General features: G+C 36.9%; 1 protein-coding gene across 1 annotated transcript in view; it reads right to left on the bottom strand.

Annotated features, from left to right (window-relative positions):
• Positions 1–24,449, bottom strand: part of LOC138709968 (adipokinetic hormone/corazonin-related peptide receptor variant I-like) — a 109,508-nt gene that overhangs the window by 50,759 nt on the left and 34,300 nt on the right. The window contains exon 2 of the mRNA XM_069840651.1: positions 3,667–3,871. Within this exon, the coding sequence (XP_069696752.1) occupies positions 3,667–3,871 (205 nt within the window). The remainder of the gene's footprint in view (positions 1–3,666; positions 3,872–24,449) is intronic.

Below are 24,449 nucleotides of genomic sequence, written 5' to 3'. Positions count from 1 at the left end.
TATCCTATATCTGCCAGATATTGATATTAAATATTTTCATGATTTTACATATTTTGGTACATATTCAGCTGATTTTTCTTGCATAAATATGTACATATTTCACACCTTGATATTACATAAAAGTCCGGTCCCTAGAGATCAGTCTTATTACCTACAAAGTCTGACCTGCCTGTGCAGTTAATGTTATTTCTGTTGATGCGAACATTGTACAAACTTCTTTAATTGGAATAGTTTTAAACTTAGTCTGGCACTCACAATAAGAGAAAAACCTCTAATCGGACGATGAAATATTTTGCAGTTCTTGTTTTAAAGCAGTGCTTACTACATTAAGAATTGCACGAGAGATGTCAGAATATTTTTAATTAGCGAATTATACTAGCTTAACATAAAAAGGCCAAGTAGTTAGTCATGGTAGTGAAATGTCACAGACTTTAACATGTACGTGAACGACCTTTGACAATGTGAGAAGAAACCAAGACTCGTGATGAGAAAAGCAAAAGAATTTAATAAGAATGCTTTACTTTGTGCAGGCAAGATAATTAAAGAAAATGAACTCCTGGTGCAGCATTGTCTGTTCCAACGAAATGTATAATTAAAAATACAGCTTCACAACATTAATAACAAATATAAAGCGCGTTCCACTGAAAGAAATATGTAATCATTCTGTAGACGCCGTATAAAAGAAGTAACTGGCTATATTTAGGCATTTTGGCTGTATTATAACTTTTAATAAAATATCACTTAATTGGAAAGGTATACCATTCTATAGTTATAATTTTACCGGTATTTCTACATATTTCCCTCAACCTATAGGTATTTTAGAAATGAAACTTTCCCTGCTTAATGTGCACTATCTGTACATTAATGAGCAATTTTAATGTTTTTAAAAACCAGTCATTTCTTTTCCTTAAGAAAATTTGCGGTGTATTTCGTTCTTCCTAGCAGAGTTAAAATGGTAACTCAAAATGCACTTAAGATATTTTAATGACATTTTACATGCATGTATAGTTCTCCCATGTGAACAACATACTCCAAATTCTTTAATGTAGAATGTTTAGTTTATTAAATCATAATTTGATAATGAAAAAGAATGCATATATATATATATATATATATATTTTTTTTTTTCTTCCAACATGTTAATGCCAAAAGAAGTGCTTATATAAATTTTGGCCACTCGACCGCAATTACGAGGTCGTCCAGAAAGTGATTTTCCCTGGGATTATTTACAGAAAAAAAGCAAAATTGCATGGAAAGATTTATTGAAACAGATATAACAATTGTTGCACTATTTGTTTAACATATCCCCCACTGGAATTGAGACATTTGTGATACCGTGGGATCAATTTTTTTATCCTTGTGTCGTAAAGGTCAGCCTTCTGGGATCGGAACCAGCGTTTGACAGCCGTCTGCACCTCTCTATCGATCCCGGTGGGGAATATGTTGAAAAATAGCTTAACAATTGCTGTGTCTGGTCAAATAATTTTTTACAATGACCCCCTGGTGAACATATTTTTTTACGTCCCTCGTAATTGCGGTCGAGTGGCCAAAATTTGTATAAGCACTTCTTTTGACATTATTAACATAGAAGAAGAAAAAAATTAACTTTTCTATCTGCCCCCATCAGAATGTTTGCTTGTAAGCGCATTCCAAAACCCACACTGACTGACTACACTAAGGTTCGCTGCTTACCCAGATTTGAGCAGCCAACCCCACTCGTCTCTAGGCAAGCCCCTTCCGTGCGTCGCCAGCCAGCATTTGGGGAATGCTGTGTAATGATGAAGGAATGGAGACATGTTGACGGAATCATGTGGATGCCTAATATAGGGACACGGGAGATCCCCGAGAAAATCTCCAACCACGTCACAAGTGTCACTATAGATTTTTCATTGAAAATTTCCAGATCTCGAATCCGGATCGCCTACGTAATAGGCTGAAGGTCTCACCACTCAGCCACCGCAGAGATGCACAGTTATATTATTGTCGTATTACCCAAGTTATATTACCCCAGCGATAATACGAGTACGTTGGCTGAGATTTAAAAACATTTAACGTTCACATCCGACAGATGTACCGTACGACAGACCATTCCAAGTGGGCAGCCACCGGGATGCCCCGTAGCTGCCCTGGGTTCGTAGGAGCCGTGCAGAGCCCCGGAGAGAGGCAGCGAGTGAGTGGGAAAGAGACGGAATACCGATCGCTGAGAGGGAGGATGCGTGCAAGGGGTGAAGTGAGCCAGTGAGGTATATGCATGGCACATTTTCTGACACATGGAAAAAATTAAAGAAATACAACAATTTCCCATTACAAAAAAATAAAACAAACTAAAATTGTCCTTTTTTCTGTACTTCGGAAGGCAAATGACATTTCATATCAGGGAAAATTGTTTGAGCACAATGAATGCGTAACACTGCTTCCAATGCAACATCGGACAAACATGACCTAGTTTTACTCTTATTCAGGTTCATGACTGGAGAATATGTGTTCGCAAAGGTATGTAAAACTATGTCAATGCGTAGGTAAGCGGAAAATCTTTTTGTTCCAAGTTCTTATAAAACGCATCGAAGTCACCTGGAATATTGTAATATCTATCTTTCAAAATTGTGTGACACTGAAGCCTTATCAATTCTCTTTGGCATTTGACTGGAGCCTGCTCAACATTTACAGAAAAGGGCGTCGTAAAAATGTTCATAAGTTCCTGCACGTGGCGACAGATTTTTTGTGGAGAGAGACTAATTGACTCAAATAACGTCACCAGGGAAGGACACAATATCTCTGAAGTTGAAATCGTGCACTCATTTGCAAACATTCCTTCCGTAAGTGACCGGCTACTTTTGGTAGCGATATTTAGGGCAACAATTTAGATTGCATGGACAGCTCTTGGCTCAATGTACTGCGAAAGAAAGGGAAAATTGAATTTTAATGGCATTGTCACTATCAGAAATGCATTACATAGTTAAAAGGACAGAAAATCCTTTAACAGCTTAACAAATGTTTTTATAATAATTCCCATAAGTTGTTGACAACTGTTCAAAATAAACTTACTATAACCCAACCATTAATTTAATTATATTGCCCTTAGAGAACTTAATTAGTTGAAATGGTATTTACCTCGTCGTAAGAAGACTGCATTTCTACCTATAGTTTAGTTATTAATACCTTCCTCTCTTCGCCGATAATATGAACGTGGGTATCAGAATGTTTAACTTAAAGTGACGCTTAATGTTGTACGTTTTGGCCCGTACATTGATATGGCATATTAAACATTGAACACTGTTTGTCGCCAGATAGGACAACAAGATACAAGCCCTCCCAAGAGGGGTTAATTCCTGAACCAACTGTCGACGCACTTCTCTTCATTCTTATTCAAAACAGTTAAGCACAAACGATAGTACACCATATGAATGAATGAATGAATGAATGAATGAATGATGGAACGCATAATCCAGCAATGCCTGCAGAATATCATCGAACAGAAGAGTTGATGATCGCATGCATTCGTACACCACCACAGCCTCAGCGACAGAGAGGAGTGGGGGTCCGCCCTGGGCAGGCACAGGGCAGCGTCAGGGCGCCCTAGCCCTCAAACGCTGTGGCGGAATGGTCTGCTGTACTGTACGACAGAGTAGTCATGCTATCGCACGTCGCTATTTATTTTTCACTTACCTCTGGTTTCGGTAGACCTCCTGACGATGACACAGAGGATGCGGGAGTAGGCGAAGCTGATGACGAGTAGTGGAATGAAGTACATGGCGACCACGCAGAACAGGTTGTACGCTATCTCCTGCCGCGGCGTCGCGAAAAAGCCGAACGTGACGCACTGGAAGAAGTTGGGAATCTCTGGGTGCTGGGATACGTGGAACACGACGCTCTGCGGACAAACGAAACGGAAATGTAACATTGAGACAAGTAAAACTGACACTTTTGCCTATTGACATTCTAATTCTTGCGAATTCCTAGCTTCCCAATTGAAATTGATTTTTTAATTGGTAAATGTGTCAAGGGTTTCAGCGTCGAAAGTTACCAAGTATTTTATCTCAAATTAGAGATGAACAACGATCGAGAAAGCAAGACTAACAGCGCCGCAAAGCCGAAAACCCGCATGACAATGTTCTGTACGTCGCTTCGTTGACGTAAAGACTGCTTGTGAGTGTTTCGAGACGTCGAGATTGATCACTCCCGAAGTCCCGATCGTCTAGCAGCCTTGAATCGCCACAGTTGTTTATACCTGACTGAACTTTTATCTACTTTAGCAACTGTTATATTTGTATAAAGAATCAAGTAGCCTATTTGAAACATCATCTCTACCTTTCAGTGTATAATAATCCGTTCTCCAGTCTTTATTTAATTACTAGGCTCTTATGAAAAGGCTAGGCATTTTCTTTTCATATGTTTGAGATCAAGTAAAAAGATATTAACGTTATGTTTTATGTTTCTTAGAAATGAAAATTTATTTGAGAATTTTTTTTTCTATTTATATAACCATAGGTAATATCATATAATAGAACCAGAACATTTTGATAACTAAGATACTGTTCTGTTTTGTCTTTTTGTCTCATTTAAACATTTATAATGTTATTTATTTCAATGATGTATGTTATTCAAAGTTACGAAATCTTTCCACGTCGACCAAATGTTATTTCAAGAATGATGAGCGAGACTCGAAAGAGAAATGCAACGAAGACAGCGAGCGAGAGCGGCAGTTAGTTTTGTTCATTTCTAATCTCAATGGGTTAAGGGAAAACCCCGGAGAAAACCTCAACTAAATAACTTGTCCCAACCAGGATTTGAACCCGGGGTTCTCTCGTTTCAGGCAGGCTAACCGTTACAGCAGTGCATAATTGAACAGTAATGATGATGCTGTCATCCCCGCTACAGCCAAGAAGGCCGACAGGATAGCAACAGGCTACAGCATCACTCTGAGAAGACAAGCGTTAATAATGACAGTAATTTCGGTGTGGAACTTAAAATATTTCTTCAAACTGACAGTCACTTGACAATTCGTCAAACCTTAAAAATATATATATATATATATATATATATATATATATATATATATATATATATATATATATATATATATATATAAATACAGTAAGTTAGTGTCTAAATTGATACGAAATAGTTTGACAGATGACTGTGGATCAGTATTACAAGAATTGCTTAAAGTAAATAAACTCTGTGATTTATTATCATTTAAGCAGAACCTTTATGAAATAAACCAATCCTTTCTTTCTTTAAAAGTAGTGAACATTAATAATGCTAGCGCATTAATATCTTTACAGGTGGAAAATAAAGTAGATTCATCAGCAAATAATATGATTTTATTCCTCACATTCACTGCTCAGTCAATGATCATAATAAAAATAACAGGGAGCCCAAAATAAATCCTTGGGGTAAATCACGTTCGACTTGAGCTTCGGGGAGCTGACCACTAAGACACATCCTTTGAGAACAGTAAGCTAAATAACTATTGAACAACTCGAGTTCATTGCCAGTGATGTCATAATACACTGCTTCGCCTATTTAGTAGAATGCGTTTGAGTCTAAAGAAAGCAGCAAAACAATACAACGTGGTCTGTTGTGACGAGAATGCAAGCCCCCGCATACCGTTCGTTCACGTCTGAGTATTTCTGAGAAAGTATCCTACTTAGTGGCTTGGAAACAGCACAAATATTAAGGCCAATACTGGAGAGTTTAAGGTAATATTTATTTATTTACTTATTTATTTATTTATTTATTCATTTATTCATTCATTCATAGATTGGTTGATTCATTCATTTATATATTTATTTATTTATTTATTTATTTATTTATTTTATAGATACATTCCTGAATATAAAATTAATTTGTAATAACATTGTTTTTATAATGAATTAACAACTCTTAAATACCCATTACCGTATGATCGATTTTTCATTGTGTATAGTATTCCTTCACTCTTATGGTCTATCTAAACATTATTCTTTCAGATTTGAGGAGACTTGTTCCGCGTGTTATATCTAAATAGGTAAACATTGGCTTCCTCCTATATCGACGGAGCAGTGCAATTGAGTTTAGACAGCAGAATAGCATGAGAAACACAATCAAAAGCTTTGGACAAGTCACACAAGATGGCTAGGGTACTACATTAGTTCTCAAACCCTGTCAAAATACAAACAACAAGATTTTCAATGGCAGCCTCATTAGATCAGCCACTTATGAAACCAACTGAGATTTGGTAGACAATAAATTGAACTTTTCGATTATTTTCGAAAAAAAAATATCAGTATAGAAATAGGCCTATAGCTACATGGATCAGAACGATTCCCTTTCTTAAAAATAGGTACTGTCTTAGACATTTTTTTAAAGATTGTGGGAATACTTCATTAAACAGACAATGATTTATAAAATAAGTCAGAGACTTGACAATATAAGAACATTGGTGATAACTTGTCGCTTGTTCGGAGGCCACTTCAACATTCATCTTAATGCTGCTGTCCCATGAAACGATGGGTAATTTTTTTTTTCCTAGAGACATCATCAGCGAATAAGAAACTGCGGCCAGGAATGCCGTATAATGAATAATTTCGAGGCAAAAATTGTTCCGGGCCGGGTATCGAACCCGGGATCTTTGGTTAAACATACCAACGTAATAATAATAATACATAAAGTAACCTAATTGAGTCAACCTAATTTTCCATTACAACCCACATATGTTTAGGCCCTACATAAGTTTCACAATGATACTGATAACTTTTCACTTCACTGTCATCTCACTCACTGCACTGGCACTATCACACATTTCACTGGCACTATTACACATTTCACTGATACTATAGAATACACTATAAATTATTACTGATCGAAACTATTCACTGCCATTGTAAACCACAACTTCACCACTCTTCACTGAAACATCAGTTCAAATAAGACAAACAATTACGCGCTTGAATAATTTCGAGGGAAAAATCGTTCCGGGGCCGGGTATCGAACCCGGGACCTTTGGTTAAACGTACCAACGCTCTATCAACTGAGTTACCCGGGAACTCTACCAGATACCGATTCAATTTTTCCTCTATATCCACAGACCTCAAAGTGGGCTGACAACTGTCAAGCAACCAACAATGAGTGCACACTAACTCTGTGTGACTTTAATTTTGGTTTTCTGTTAACGAACAGTGACGTGTATTATGCAAATCGAGCTTTCAGGTATAATACCCTGTGAAGTTAATATGAATAATTTCGAGGGAAAAATTGTTCCGGGCCGGGTATCGAACCCGGGATCTTTCGTTAAACATGTCAACGATCTACGAACTGAGCTACCCAGGAGCTCTACCAGATACCGATCCAATTTTTCCTCTATATCCACAGGCCTCAAAGTGGGCTGACAACAGTCAAACAACCAACATTGAATGCATAGTAACTCGGTGTGACTTTAATTGTGGTTTTCTGTTAACGAACAGTGACGTGTATTATGCAAATCGAGCTTTCAGGTATAATACCCTGTGAAGTTGATTTGAATAATTTTGAGGGAAAAATTGTTCCGGGGCCGGGTATCGAACCCGGGACCTTTTGTTAAACGTACCAACGCTCTATCAACCGAACTACCCATGAACTCTACCAGATCCAATTTTTCCCTCTATATCCACAGACCTCAAAGTGGCCTGACAACCCTCAAGCAACCAACATTGAGTGCACACTAACTCTGTGTGACTTAAATTTTGGTTTTCTGTTAAGGAACAGTGACGTGTATTATGCAAATCAAGCTTTCAGCTATAACTCCCTGTAAATTTTAACAATTTGTCCCTCGAAAATATTCAAATCAACTTTACAGGGAGTTATACCTGAAAGCTCGATTTGCAGGCCGTATAATGTCCGCACTCCTGAAAACAAAAGAGTAAGTGAAACAGTTCTTCGAAGTGCCAAACATTCTGCTCGACGTCACTTGACGGCTCAGCAGTTGGAAAACACCACTGCTCGTTGCATTTTGCATAAAGACCTTAGTTTCCACCTGATTAGATTCAGATTGTTCAAGAAATAACATCCCGTAACGTTGAGAATCGCCTACGTTCTTGTGAGCAATTGACTGACGGAAATGCTGGAACGCGAAAACTTGCTGAACAATCTGCTCATAACAGTTGGAGCCCACTTTCAATTATCGGGGTATATCATTAAGCAAAATTTCCGATAATATTGTGCTCCTGAGAACTGCAAGTCAATACATCAGCGTCCCTTCCACAGCTCAGAGGTTATTGTATGGTGTGGAGTTAGTTCATTTCGGATCATTGGGCCATATTTCTTTTAGAACCAGGATGGTGTTGGAGTGACTGTTGTATTGTATTATTTACATTCCATAGTATTCGTACGTCGTTTCACAGCTAGAATACGAAACATGTCAAATGAAAAAAAAAAATGCTATAAAATCTTAATTAGTCATAGTCTAGTTGAAATATATGAATCGGGGGTTGCAGAAACAGCACATGTCATGAAAACTAAATTTTTCAATAGTTACAAAAAACGGTATTACTGGTGGTAGACCACATCATTGGTTATAGTACTGGCTTCTTCAGACAGAAGCCTAATAGATGTGTCGTTTTATACTAAATGTATTGGAATCTAATGAATTGTTAATTAAATAAACCAATATATATTAGCTTGACATGTTCTGCTTCTGCAAGGAATTAAAATTGTATTATAATAATTTCAGTTCAACTAAAGTTTATTTGTCAAATTAGGGATATAATATATGCATAGGCCTACTGTGTACTTAATACATAAGTTCAGTATATAAATGAACTTATTTTTCCACAATAGGCTACTGAAGAATATTGTTGTAAAATTCTTGATATTCATGTGGTATGTAACGCAATAGTTTGCGTATATCGTCAAGTTTCTCTCTTTGAATTGGCACGATTTTTTTCTCGATATGCCAATGAAGAATGTAAATATGGTATCCTCCTTTGTACTTACAAGCAAACATTCTCATGGAGGCAGATAAAAAAAATCTTGTTTATTCCATCATTTTAATAATGTCAAAAGAAATGCTTACACAAATTTTGGCCACTCGAATGCAATTACGAGGGCCGTAAAAATAAGTTTCCCTGGGGCCGTTTACAGAAAGAGAACACAATTTCATGGAAAGTTTTATTGGAACATATAGCAATAGTTGAGTTATTTTTCAATGTATTCACCACCAGAATCGAGACATTTGTCATTCAGTGGGATCAATTTTTGTAACCTTGTGTCGTAGATGTCTGCCTTCTGGAATCGAAACCAATGTGTCAGCACATGTCTTTGACATGAGTTGTTTCTGCACGCTTCCAGAATTTCACAGGTCTCCAAATGTGAGACGGCTATACTGACATATGTGGTTTCTGCATGGAATGATAGCTCTATATCAACAGTCCATGAAACTCTAATAAATTCATTCCGCCACAAATAGTGACATGTGCTGTTTCTGCATTTCCTGATTCATATATGAAAGAGTTTTACAATATAGTCTACTAGTACAACACAAAGTTTTAGTATCAATACTTTTTAACACAGAATTATTAACTCAAATCACTATATTCATTTTATGCAGATCAACGACACTCGACGCAACATTGGGAAGTTGTGTTGGCCTCGGTAGCGTAGTTGGTATAGCGCTGACCTTCTGTGCTGGAGGTTGCGGGCTCAATGGCATTTAAGTGTGTTTAAATGCGACAGGCTCATGTCAATAGATTTACTGACGTGTAAAAGAACTCCTGCGGGACAAAATTCCGGCACACCGGCGACGCTAATATTATAACCTTTGCAGTTTCGAACGTCGTTAAATAAATCGGTAATTTCATAGAAGACGGGCACCTGGTTGGATGTACTAAGTATTACCAACTTTTTTACTTTAGAGTTAAATGTTAGTGATTTTTAGTGACTTTTATATGTTAGTTCTAGGTTTTTATACGAGGTGTCGCATTGATGATGTTTCAATTTGATTGGTTATAGTTGTCATTTGTTCTAGAATTTTCGTTAATTTTGAATGGGTAATGACGTTGTCAATTGTTCTTGGTTGTTTGACGTGAGTGGTGTTATACTCTTTTGCTGGCTAAAGCTATTGGAAGTTTGTAATTTTATGATTTTCCTTCCATTTGATTGGTTATAGTTGTCATCATGTGTTCTAGAATTTTCGTTAATTTTGAATGGATAATGACGTCAGTAAGTTGTTCTTGGTTGTTTGACGTGAGTGGTGTTATATTGTGTCTGATGGGTAAAGCTATTGAAAGTTTGTCATTTTATGATATCTGTGAAAGATGTGTGAACATAGAACAGAGTATTAAATTTTATGTCGATTTTGGTTCAGTTCTTTCGCTGGTGAATAAAAATTGTGTCGATTGTTGACGAGAAAACTGTTCCTGTGATTCCAAGGAATTGTTCATTGAATTTTCCGTACAAGTTAAGGTGTAATAAGAGTTCAAAGAGAATTTCATTTTGTGTAAATACATGGTTTAGTTATGTGAAGTTGACTGTACGACAAAGTGGTGGTTTAGTTCTTTGTTGGCTGCATGCTTTAAGTTTAGATTGCCTTGAAGCCTGTGTCATAATGCAAGTGAAGTGGTTGTCTTTGAAGACGTCAATGAGGATTGAATTTTGTTTGATTAGGTGATAAATTATTGTTTTATTTTGTGTTTTAGTGATTTGTGGGGGTAAAGTTCGGACGAAAACTGCCAGAAAAGTACTACCAACTACGAAGTTCAAATGCCACCAAACACCATAAAAATCAAAGATGAAAAATTAAACATATTTTCATTTTTCGAAGGGCTTTTTCTTCCTTAAAAATATGAATATATGTTTGATTTTCCATCTTTGATTTTATAATGTTTGGTGACATTTGAACTTCATAGTTGGCAGGACGTTTTGGTAGTTTTCGTCAGCCATGTTGGATTTTGCCCGTCTTCTAGGAAATTACCAATAAATCATATTTTATTTTAAATAATATTTCAGCGTGGATTCCAAAATGGAGTATGTTTTAATTTAATATCAAGTGACTCTTAAAATAGAAATAAAGTATAGAATATAACGTAAAAAAGTCGGCCACTGCACTGAATTGAACTTGAACTGAACGCCTTGCTTGCAACTGTCACCCATTGGGGAGGGTGTGTGATAGGTAGCATTTGTTTATACCGTCCGACCATGAATGCACTCGAGTGTACCGTCTGAATGGGGCCTTAGCCGTAGCAAGCGGTTGAAAGTTTGTAAAATTATATAAAATATAACATGTTTCGAGGTTATTGTTTAAACAATGTAGAACTTTATTTTGGAAATAAGATATTTTATTTATTTGATTGGGTTATTTTACGACTCTGTATCAACATCTCAGGTTATTCAGCGTCTGAATGAAATGCAGATGATAGGCCTGATGCATCTGAAATGAATCCGGGGTCCAGCACCGAAAGTTACCCAGCATTTGCTCTTATCCGGTTGAGGGAAAACCCCGGAAAAACCTCAACCAGGTGACTTGCCCCGACCGGGATTCGAACCCGGGCCACCTGGTTTCGCGGCCAGACGCGCTGACCGTTACTCCACAGGTGTGGACTTGGAAATAAGATAAACATAATTTTTGGATAGATCAATTTTTATTATTTTCTTTACATATAACATGTTTCTGTAAATATGCCACATGTATCAAGGTATTAGCATCCAAGAACGGATTCCATCATTGTTAGCGTGTTTCATCGAAGTAATCCTCGAATAAAAGCGTTAGAGCCTATTGAATGTTATTTGAGAACTGAACATCTCTTTAAAACACAGTTTCCTCATACTATGATCCAGCCTGTGTAAATTTGGAACATGTTTTGCACAGGTGTGTGTAATGAGGGGTTCATTCGCTGTGGATTATTGATTCCTCCCAGCTACCTGGAGGATATGAAATTACCAGGAAAATTTACTGTATAATGAGACGAGCTCTAGAGCGTCGAGGTTCGAACGTCTGTCCTTCGATGTTAAAATTGGATTCCAAATTGCTTTAACACAACCGAGGTTTATGTATTTACAGCATCCTGGCCGTTGTCGAGACATGGAAATGGAAATTCCGTGGTGGTATTCCAATATCTGGTTATGAATATGTTTGCTATATTCCAGGCAGCAGAAAAACGAAGCATGCTGTTAGCAGTCTAAAGTGAAAGATTATCAGAATACCGTGGAACTCTGTTTAACTCGGAACAATTGGATGGATATTATTTCTCGTTGAATGCCGAACCGTTTGTTTGAACAAGCGCCCGTTTCCTCCCATTAATTATTTGCGTAGAACTGCGCTGGCACCCACACGAGTGGTCCCATCCAGTGTGGTTCTGGGATTATGTGATCCTTTTTATGAAACCTACGAAGCACCAACATGCTATACGAATCTGTGGTCTGAACTTCCCCATACTCATTATAAAAGTGATTACGCCTCAGTCACCACGATCCAATCAGAACAAAAAGAAAAATGTGTGCCACAAAAATGATCATACTTCCTCATTCTGCGTTACACGATTTTCCAAACAATTCAGTTCTTGTGTTATGGTTCAAATCATATTATCGTTTGTAGTTTTTTTTACTGAAATATAATTGAAAGTACAGGGACATCATTTTATTTTTACTAACATTTCTAATATTAACCTGGCTATACCTTTGGATTAACGGCTGAGAACCGGAAACACCGTTTGCTACCCCCTTCCACGACCGGAGGTTGATTATTCTGGAGTAAAATACAAACAAATCACTTTAATAGGTATAAGAGGGAAGAAAAGTAGTTCATCCATTTACGTAAACTAGGGAATATTGCAATCTTGAGTTTGATCATTTTCATTAGGTTTTTGTTTAATCAAAATACAGTCCTGTATTAACAACAAGTGTTTTTACTCACGAACTGAGCTATCCATTCAGACGTATTCATTATGCAGTGTATATTATACTGTCTGCATATTTTACAAAAAAATGGTTTGTTCTTTAATACTAAAATACTTAGGATCAAACTCTTCTATAAATACGCGCAATTCTGAACTATTATATCGCGGCATGTTTCATTGAATTCTTGTCTGCACTGAACAAATGGATATAGACAGGCAAATGACACAAGGGGAATGTAGGGATAAGTTTGCTGTGGAGATCCAGTCGGTGATCAAAGCAAATTGGGGAACCGAATCATATCTCTATGGAGGAAGCAGAGAAGGTAGACTGGGTTTAATCTGGTTTCGTTTATGAGACTCGAGGGCACTTAAAATCGTCAACGAAGAGGGTGCGAGAATATGTTCCCTTTGCGGTAGAGGCGAGGCATCACACCATATTTTATTACTAGTAGAGGGGGTGGGAGTGAAGTATATTAAAAAAATTAGCTACAATAAAAATTGAAGTAAAAATTAAATGATGTCCCTGTATATAACTACACGTGAACGTAAATAAGTGAAAGAATTTAATAGGAAAAAGTCTTCCAAACTGGTCCAAATCCAAAGTATTATATTATTTTAATTTATAAATCTATGTTATGTTGTATTTCATTTTGATCTGTATTTTGTGTAAATTGTGTAAAATGTAAATGTTCTTAATTTGTATATTGGTTTTTGTTATTATAATTGAGCCACTGTGACGTCTTGTGACGTAGGAAGAACGTTTTCTTAGCTTAAACACATTTTTACTGACAGTTATGGTAAAAGATACGAGTTTCATAATCTCAGAATATATATTTTTGTTTACCGTAACGGAGTTGATTTTGTTAAATGAATTAATTGTATATATTGTATTTATAGAATATATACAGTTAATGTGTCTCATGTTTACAATAATGTTCTATAATATACAGAGTGTTTAAAAAATACGGGGCATAATTTCAGGTATGTATTTCCCACATGTAGACAATCAAAATAGTTCATTACAACATGTGTCCGGAAATGCTTCATTTCCGAGTTATGGCCTTCACAACATTGAAATTCACCGGAACGTTTTTCTTTCCGCAGGTCGTTGTCATTACAGAAGATGTTCAAAATGTCCACCTCCTGCTTGAATACAGACCTCACATCGATGTCTCTTTGACCTGCGAACACGATCCCAAACTCCACGAGTATTGCGTATGTCCTCAGAACATGACACAATTCTATTCCGAAGGGATTCCAAATCAGGCACTGGAGACGAATAAACCAATGATTTTAAATGGCCCCACAAGTAGAAATCGAGAGGGTTCAGATCAGGTGAGCGTGGAGGCCAAGCAATTGGGCCACCTCTGCCTATCCATCGATCAGGAAACCTTCGATCCAAGTACCGGCGAGCCGAACGACTGAAGTGTGTAGGAGCGCCATCATGCAAGAAGTGAATGTGTTGACGATTGATCAGTGGAGTGTCTTCTAAAACATGAGGTATGGTGTTTTCCAGGAAGTTTGTGTACGCCTGCCCCGTAAGTCTGTTTACAAGTGCATGGGGTCCAACTAATCGATCACCAATGATACCGGCCCACATGTTGAGGGAGAACCGCACCTGGTGATGAGATGGAACAGTTGCACGTGGGTTTTCATACGCCCATACATGCTGATTGTGGAAATTTGTTATGCCATCTCGTGTGAACTGTGCTTCATCTGTAAATAATACTAAGGCAGGAAAGTTCGGATTTACACCACACTGCTGCAAGAACCACTGACAGAACCTAACTCGTGCAGGGTAATCTGCTGGTGACAGGGCCTGTACACGTTGCAAATGATAAGGATACAATTGATACTCTTTCAACAGTCTCCAGACATTGACTTGCAACGCTACCCTTCGTGTGCTGATAGTAGGAGTCATGTTCACAGCCTCCAGAATCTCCTCCTGTACTTCTGGAGTTGTAGATCTTGGTCGTTAAATTTTCCATACTCGGACAGACGGTAATGGAGACGTACAAATGTCTTCCGATCTGGACATTGTCGCTGTGGGTACCTCTCCTGGTACAAACGACGAGCCAGCGCAGCATTGCCGTCCGCCTTACCGTACATGAAGTGTATCTGTGCCAGCTCTTGATTTGAATACATGTCGCACAGTCTAACGCCTACACAACACTGAATGTAACCTTCGCCTCGGAATGAACTGTCAGAGTGCCCTCTTAATGTCTCCTTTGACGGCAACGACCTGCGGAAAGAAAAACGTTCCGGTGAATTTCAATGTTGTGAAGGCCATAACTCGGAAACAAAGCATTTCCGGACACATGTTGTAATGAACTATTTTGATTGTCTACATGTGGGGAAATACATACCTGAAATTTTGCCCCGTATTTTTGAAACACCCTGTGTATATATATGCATACGTGACTATATACAGTTAATGTGTATCATGTTTACAATAATGTTCTATATATATGGGCTATTCCATCTCAAATCGACCGAAATATAGAGAAAATTCACCTTGCAATTTTTAAATACAGTGAAACTTTTTCTGTCCGTAGACAACTGTTTGATGCATCAGAACTTAATAGTGTTTAAATTAATAATATTTAAATTTATCGTATTTTCATAAAATTAGCAACTTTAAACTGTTGTGGCTCCGAAACCCTTTCACACGATGATCAAAATCATAGTTAATTTTGATGCTGAGAAGTTAAAGTTTATATTGACATGTAAACAGTTTTTCTTACTTTTTATGGAAATGGAGAAATTTAGATTTTTCTTGATTAAGACGCCCTTCGCCACGAAAAAAATATTTTTAAGATATATGGTTAGATTCCGCATTGAAAGTACAAATAAACACATATTTTTTACTGGTGGTACGTTGATAAGAAAGTATTGAAAATATCAAAGAAAGAAAATAAATAGTACACGCGTGAACTAACCAGCTGACTGTAGGTAGTCGAGACAAGCAAGGCCAGGAGACAAACACGTGATGTGTCGTCTAGCAGTCATGGCTGGGCTAGCTTTATCACAAGTTTTCATAAACATAGGAGTAAAATGACGCCCACTGCTCGCTTATCTTCAGCTCTCGGCCAGTGCGTGGGGTACTGCGCCGTTCAAGTCTAGACGTTTGAAAATAATTTATTTAATACCCTCGAAACTTATTGCCGCGCCACTAAGCAAACAATGCCGAATCCCTCTTAATAATGCAAGGTTTTTTCTCAATATTTTTTTACATTTTTACAAATGGCCAAAAAGCCTAAAAGCAAGTAAAATCACATTATCTGTCTCTGTGTACAATAGAAATAAGGATTACTTCTTAACATAACCTGCCAAATGTCAGCTTCAAAATAAGCTCTCGTTCAATATTCTGCAGTCAATGGTTCCAGAGTTCTGAGCGCTGAAATACGCTAAATTTGTCGCTCAATAATACGAAAACCGTTTGACTTTCGATAGTATATTTTTGAAAATGCACTTCCCTCAGCACCTTGTATAAGTAGGGAAAAAATTAGAGTATAAAAAATGCGAGGTTTTTTACTGATCGATTTCATATGGAATAGACCATATATACATAGTATTTATAGAGTATAAACTGTACAGTTAATGTGTGTCATGTTTACTATTATGTTCTATAATATAAGTATATAGAAGTATAGTATAATATAGTGAAGTATTATCATCGATCTAATTATATTTCCTGTCATATGTAGCACTAATATTTTGTAGAGCGCTAGTTTCGCAATGTTAGTGCATTTATGTGGTTAACAAGTAGCTGAACAGACCATTTCAATTTCGTAGCAATCCCACTTACAGTTGCCATGCTCCGTTATTATTATGATTATTATTATTATTATTATTATTATTATTATTATTATTATTATTCACCGAACTAGGTTTTACCTTTCGTAGCGTCCTGACATAAGCATTTAAGGTTAGGGTTTGAACTTGAGTTCACTAAGAGACACGGTGAGTGAAGGTTGTGCGCGTAGCAGATAAGCGTCTGACCAGTGTTATGGTGGAACTTTGATTTACTTTTGTTTACATCACGACGTGATACTAACTTTGTTTCTTTTTTATTTTTTTCTACTTAAGTATATTATTCCAAATTATTAACATTAATAATATAACCAACGGGAACAGTTTCATAGTGTTATACTGTAAACATGTCAACATATAAACGTGTCAACACAATGAAAATCAACTTCGAGTCTACAGCTACAAGACCCGCAGCATTAGAAATTCACCACTGGCTCGTAAACTACATTGGTTTGAACATCGATCAAGTGGATATGGTACAACTTAATAGCAGAGAACGAGCAATTTATGTCAAGGTAATGTCTCCTGTTATATATGAAAACTTGTTACATAAATATCAACAACCTCAAGACTTTAGATATGAATCGGGCGAAATAACCAAAGTTACAATATCAGCGGCAGACACATATTCGATAACAGTACGATGTTTTAATCTCCCACCAGAAGTACCTAACTCTGTAATTACAGGAGTTCTTAGTAAATATGGGAACGTGCTTGATATCAAAAATGAAAAATGGAGTACACAGTATTTATTACCAGTTAATAACGGAATAAAAGCAGTTAGAATGGAAATTAAAGATAACATTCCTGCCACTCTGAACATTGCCAATTACCCGATATCCCTCTCATACCCAGGAGAAATTCAGACATGCTTCATTTGTCATGAATCAATCCATTTAAAAGAGCAATGTCCGAAACAACGCACTAAACTTCCCATACAACCCCGACATACGAAACTACTCATGAGTGGCATCCTTCAATCACACTTAACTTCCCAGAGTAAAGAAGACGCAGATAAAATAAACATCTCACAAGAGACACACACAATGGAAACTGAAAACAGTACGATTAAAAGAAAACACACCGTGGAATTGGACTTAAAAGAAGAAACGGAATCAGGCTCGGAAGGAGAGAGGGAATCTGGTGTATTACCAGTTAAAGACAAGATTAAACGTAAACAACATGACAACAAAGAAATTGTTTTGTTGACGATCGATCCACCAACGGGAAGATCAGCATATAAGTCGAACATCAGTGGCAATAATCATCCTGTAACGTCGAATGACAAGTCAATGGAAAAAATGGACACACTCTCATCATCAGGAATTATTCAAGAATCTACCCAGCATGACCTACAGCTAGAAACCCAAGAAGGAAAAGAACGTGTGAAGCAACAAGAACAATTGATTCCGGAATACAAGGTACTGTCCAAAGACGAAAAAGATAAAACAAAGTGTCGACCACATCCTTATCAAGGATCGAGTAAAAACTACAAAGCTGAAAAAAGAAGGATGTTTTGACGCATGGTTCAACCAGTCTTACATAATAAACAACAAGCAGGTTCATGTCACATGATTGTAATGTTGTTTAAGTCCAGTGCCGTATATATTCTATTAATGGCGATATTATTAAGAACTATCGCCACCATCAATGCCAATTGTATCCGAGAAAAACTTAAACAGATTATGTTACTAGACTTTTTAGTACACAGTGATATCGATATTTTACTATTACAGGAGGTAAATACTGACAACCTTAGTTTCCTCGCCCCAATTTAATTATGTTCTAACACTGGCAAACACCAACGGATGATATGTTTTAATCTGTAGTGACTTTTTCGAAGCGCAGCCATACTAATAACTAAGTTTTTCGTCTTTATTACTATGGTTGTTATTATAAATAAAGTAGCCACATTGAATGTTAATTGTTTACAAAACAAAAACAAGCAAAATATATTACGAACTTTTCTATTTCTTAATTCAATTGATATAATGTTGTTACAAGAAGTGAACGTAGACAATCTGGATTTTCTAGGCACTCAATACGCGTACATCACACACCCGGGAGATGTCCAACGTGGAACAACCATCATATACCGTTCCAGCTTAGAAATGGAGCAATATGATACACACAGTAGTGGACGAGCGATTAGTGTTCTGTTTACAAATGGCACGCTTGTTGTTAACCTGTACTTACCGTCGGGAACAAATAAACGAACAGAACGTGAAAATATTATCATTACAGAACTGCCATTCTTTTTGAGATATCATTACAAAACATAGATTCTTGGAGGTGACTTTTATTGCGTTTTACATCCAACAGATCAGACAGGTGTATATCAAACGGCACCAGCTCTCAATCAACTAGTTGAAGAATTAAATTTGAACGATGCTTGGAAACTTCTCCATCCTACAACGGTGCAGTTTACATTTTTTCGGGGGGAGTCGGCATCTCGATTGGACCGAATCTATGTGGATAAGGACACCAGTAATGCCATTTACGATGCAACAGTCATGCCCATAGCATTTTCTGATCATGAATGTTTTACTATGACCCTCAGAATAAAAGAAAAGCTCGCTACCACAGGACGTAGTTATTGGAAACTGAATCCATCATTATATAGCAAAGAAGACGATCAAAATTATTTTCGCATTTATTTATCTGATCTAATTAACAAAAAGCGACCCTTACAGGCTAATTCACCTTTTAAGTATTGGATCAACACAGTCAAGCCGGCGATCCAATCATATTTGAAGCGCGTAGGGTCAATAAAATCACGTGAGCAACGCGCGACGCTTTCTTTTTATTATGAAGTACTAAATGAACTACATGACGAGATTCAGAAAGGAGAAAAAGTATACGAGGAAATGAATAAAATTAAACAAAAAATATTTCAATTTCATGAACATATAATGCAGGGCGTGATGATAAGGTGTAGACCCAAATCCAAAATGGACAATGAGAAAGGAACATTGTTTCATGTAGTGAAAGAAAAGAAAAGAGGTTATCAAAAATACATTCATCATCTCCGGACCATTGACAATCAACAAATTTCGACAACTTCAGACTGTTTACATGAGGCCACGAGACATTTCCAAGAATTTTTTAATGAATATCCCATATCGAGTGAGATGTGTAATTCGTTATTACAAAATGTTAATCGACACATCAGCCTAGATGATCAACAACTACTACAACAGCCGATTGATGAAGAGGAACTCCGACAAGCATTGTTAGGCACAAGAAAAAACACATCCTCCGGAAATGACGGTATCACATATGATTTTTATAAAACATTTTGGGATGTCGTAAAAAATCCCCTCTTGGCAGCCTTCAATTCCATTTGCACTACACAAGAAGAGCTTTATAACTTTAGAGAAGGCATAATCATTTTACTTCCCAAAACAAATCCACATACCATTGCCGATTACCTCCCATTACCTTGCTTAATACAGATTATAAAATATTGATGAAAGTTTTGGTCAATAGACTTAAACCGTTACTTCCACATTTGATAGAAAAGGAACAAATATGCGGCGTACCCGGTAGAAATATTTTCTGGAATTTATCTGCTTTACGAAATATCGCTGAATACTTACAAGCGCATCCCACAGAACAAGCTGCGATACTATCCTTAGATTTTGAAAAAGCTTTCAATCGTGTTAATCACTCTTTCTTATTCATGGTCCTTGAAAAACTTAATGTGCCACACTTTATGATATCCGTTATCCGGAAGCTTTATGCTGTTGGTAGATCAAAAGTGCAACTAAATGGATACTTTACGTCAAGTTTCCCAATTAAGAGGGGAGTTCGACAAGGCTGTCCGCTTTCAATGCTACTATTTGCTCTGTCATTGGAACCATTTCTCCGCACGATACACAATCGTATGCTAGAGCTTCAACCTGAACGTCTCCATTTTACAGTCCGGGCTTATGCAGATGACGTGACAGTACTACTCCAGTACCCTGAAGATGAACAAATTGTGGTACACACGGTGAAGATGCACAACTTGGCTTCTGGAGCGAAATTGAATTACAAGAAATCATCTTTGTTGCCTTTGGGGGCTTGGCAGACTGAGTTCTCACCATCTCTGTTCACAGTGCGTGACAAAGTCCGGATTCTAGGAATATACTTAAAATCAACATTAGAGGGAATGCTTGCCCGTAATTGGGAACAAATAGTTAAATCCGTACGTCATGTCATCAATAAACACAAGATTCGCAAACTCAACTTATTTCAGAAGATTTGGCATATCAACACTTTTGTCCTATCCAGAATTTGGTACGCAGCTTCAATATTGCCAATGCCTGCAAAGTTTTCACAACAAGTGGAAAAATCAGTTGGATTCTATATTTGGTCAGGTCATGTATATCGAATGAGTAGATCTCAACTTCGTAATAAAAAGGGTAAAGGCGGTCAAAACCTGGTCGATGTAGCAATCAAAGCCCAATCGCTTTTGATACGACGGATACTGTTGTCTATGGAAGATAGTGGGGATATCGTGGATATTCAGAGATGGAACAACCAACACGTAGATGGACCCAGCGTTTCAGGTGCGTATCGCTGTGTTTTCAAAGGTTTGAAAGAATTCCAACAAGCAGAACTGAAGCCAGACTCTCCGCTCACCTCTAAAATTATCTACAAAGTCTTACGGAGCCGCATGACTACGACGCCTTCTGTGCAAGAGAAATTCCCAAATCGTCCCTGGACCCGCATCTGGAAAAATCTAAATTTTCCGCACGTGCCAACAGAATGGTAAGTAACATCTTACATGATGGTTAATGACGCCATCCCAACAGAATCCAAGAAACATAAACACAACATGGTAGATTCGCCAGCATGTGGAAAGTGTAATAGACTGGATACCATTCAACCCAGACTAATAGGCTGTCAAGGTACTAGAACTATCTGGACGTGGCTAAAACATCAGCTGTGTAAATTTGATATGTCGACTAACCCAAATGATGCTCTACGGAAAATACTCCATTTTGATTTTGGTTCAAGTGAAAACCTTGAACCTCAATTGTGGCTTATTCATGGTATAGTGCATTATGTCCTGTCTAGTGAACATCCTGAAATTCGTGAACTGAAACGTGTGCTGTATGATGAAAAACAGTCTATGTTACGTGTAAGTCCAGCTAATCCATGGTTCTTAAAACTTAAAGACATTGAACTTTCTTAAAAAAAATGTTTAGGTGATCTTATATATCATCGCATTCAATACTCTAACGACCACAGTCATTGATTTGTGTTTATAGCTCTCTTTCTCTAAGAATAAAACAAAACGCCTCGGACTTGTATGATGAAGCTGCTTACAGAAGAAGAAAAATCATGTAATGAAAAAAAAGTGTGAACACATTAATTGGAATTTTTGACAGCTGTTAAAATTGTATTTGCTCTTTAATTTCATTATTTTTAAATAAAAGTATATGGGAAAAAAAAAACTGTTATGAAATTTACTGAATAGAAGGGACTAATATATGTTTATTTATTAGACGTAAAAAAGAACATGCCGACAACCATAAGAAACCGGAAAAAAAATAAAAAATAAATAAATAAAAAAAACTCTGAAACTACAGGATATACTAACCGATAGCTTTCCTAACTTGTTTGGGGACGAAAATGCGCTGCCTGTTTATAAGGCAGTAGGCCTATCTGTATTTCATTGGTGTACATATTCTGGATAAAAATATGTCCATATATATTATTTAACAAACACAGTCCAGTTGTTAGGGATATAAAGCCATTAGGAAGCACAGAATTCCGAATACCAACATTCGGTATACCAATGACAGTTATTATCAGGCTTCGAGACTTCGGACCCGATAGAGCAGTTCAGTGGGAAATCCGCATAACGGCGTACTGCGTATAATGGTAAAGCGTACAGTGGGTCGGGGTACTGTATAATGAATGGTAACAAATACGCAAAGGAAAACGCTATGGATTTGAAGGTTCTAACGAATAATTTGGTTTTCATACAAACTGTGTCTGAAACTATTACACGGTTAGAGAAGTCAGAGCAAGATATGCCGGAAGCTCTCAAATTAATTTAGAAAATGATGCAGAGAATTAATTAGACATCAAGTACACCGGTTACTGAACGTGTAAAACAGAAGTGGAAATCAAGTTCATGTAAAAATAACGGATATGGAACATTGTGTAACATAAACAGCAAATTAGTCATCCGAGAATAAAGGACTGTCTCTTAGAGACTGCAATGATGTTAGATTTTTTTTTCGTTTTGCTCCTATCACGTCATGCGACGTAGAGCGCAGCTTTCTACAGTACAAACTTTGGCATATAACCGAAAAAGATTTACGTTTGAGACAGTGAGAATGTATCTTGTAGTAGGTACATTGCAAACTGCACTTCCTAAAGAAGACCAATAAGATAAATGAAAAAATTAAAATTGGTACATGCTTATTTCCACCATTAACACTGTTTATATTAAACACAAATGCTTATAAAAGGCAAGAGAATAAATGCTTTTCATATTCTTTTGACATTATCATTGTGTAATGTATATTTACTTTCAGAATGTACATATGTGTGTTTCCCCATACTACCGTACTCTACTCCAAATAGCAACGTTGTTACCTCAACACATCTCTATCTACCTGCAGCGAGTCAACAACCTATAGTGCATGCACAGTAAACTTATTGTATGGGGTCCAAAGTCTCGAAGCCTGGTTATTATTTTTTCGAGATCAGGTAGCCCTTTATTTAAAATAATAATTTTCGATAGAATATACATTTTTCAGTTAAAATAAACTAAATTTTCACTTATGGTATAATTTCATGTAGTATTGGAGGGGAAAATAGTTAATTCTTGATTGTTTGGGCTGCATCACAACGTTGAAATATTTTTCGTGTACTATAATTTTATACAGATCAGAGCGCTCGCATTGCAGAACTCTTTTGTTTAAACTCTCTGCTTCATTTGTTTTATATCTAGCCGCTTGAATGGTTAAAATTTGATTCTACGCCGCTAACAGTAGCGTATATTTTGACGCAAATGACAAACTCTGCGTAGAATGACTGAAATAATAATATTAATAGCGTATTCCATTTTGGATTGTCGAGTGGGTGGTGATGTTTCTGCATTTACCACTACATCCCAGGTTCGTGGTTCAGACTGTGCTGAGGACAATAAGGACATACTCCACAAGAGAATAATTAAAATTTCTGTTTCCGTACCCTATATGCAAGACACGTGTAAGGTCCTTAAGGACTCTCCGTTAAATGAAGGAGCGGAATAGTAATTTTCAACTGGATGTTCTGTTACGTCTCAGATCCCTAATCTCGTTTCCACAATATTGTTAGCATGCGCCGCAAATATTGACAGAAGTAGCTTTCTAGAAGTCGGCCGAGTAGTCGTGACAAGGCAAAAAGATTTTAATCAATTTATGATAATAACTATTTTCCGAAAATCATATAATGCTGTTTCAATTATATGTGGAAAATATTATAAAAATGAGGGTGGCTTGAATATTACTGACGAATAACACTTTCCGATAACTTCATGTAGTTATCATTCTATTGAAGTGAATCGACAGAAGGTCATGCATCATTTTGTGAGCCTGCATCATTACTGTTTATGGTGGAAAATTTGCTGTAAATTGAGATTACAACCAACTTTGAAAATCCCACTGTCATATTTTATTTCCTTCATGTAAAATATTTTATCACCACAGAGATTCATAATCAGTTTTGAAATTGTATGCAGGACGATACAGTAAATTTATTTATTTACTTATTTTATTTATTTAAATTTAAATATACAGAATA

Source organism: Periplaneta americana, chromosome 12 (assembly GCF_040183065.1).
Source record: "Periplaneta americana isolate PAMFEO1 chromosome 12, P.americana_PAMFEO1_priV1, whole genome shotgun sequence".
Classification (NCBI taxonomy): Eukaryota; Metazoa; Arthropoda; class Insecta; order Blattodea; family Blattidae; genus Periplaneta; species Periplaneta americana.
Note: the sequence above shows the minus strand (reverse complement) of the source record. Positions and strands in the feature narration are given on the sequence as shown.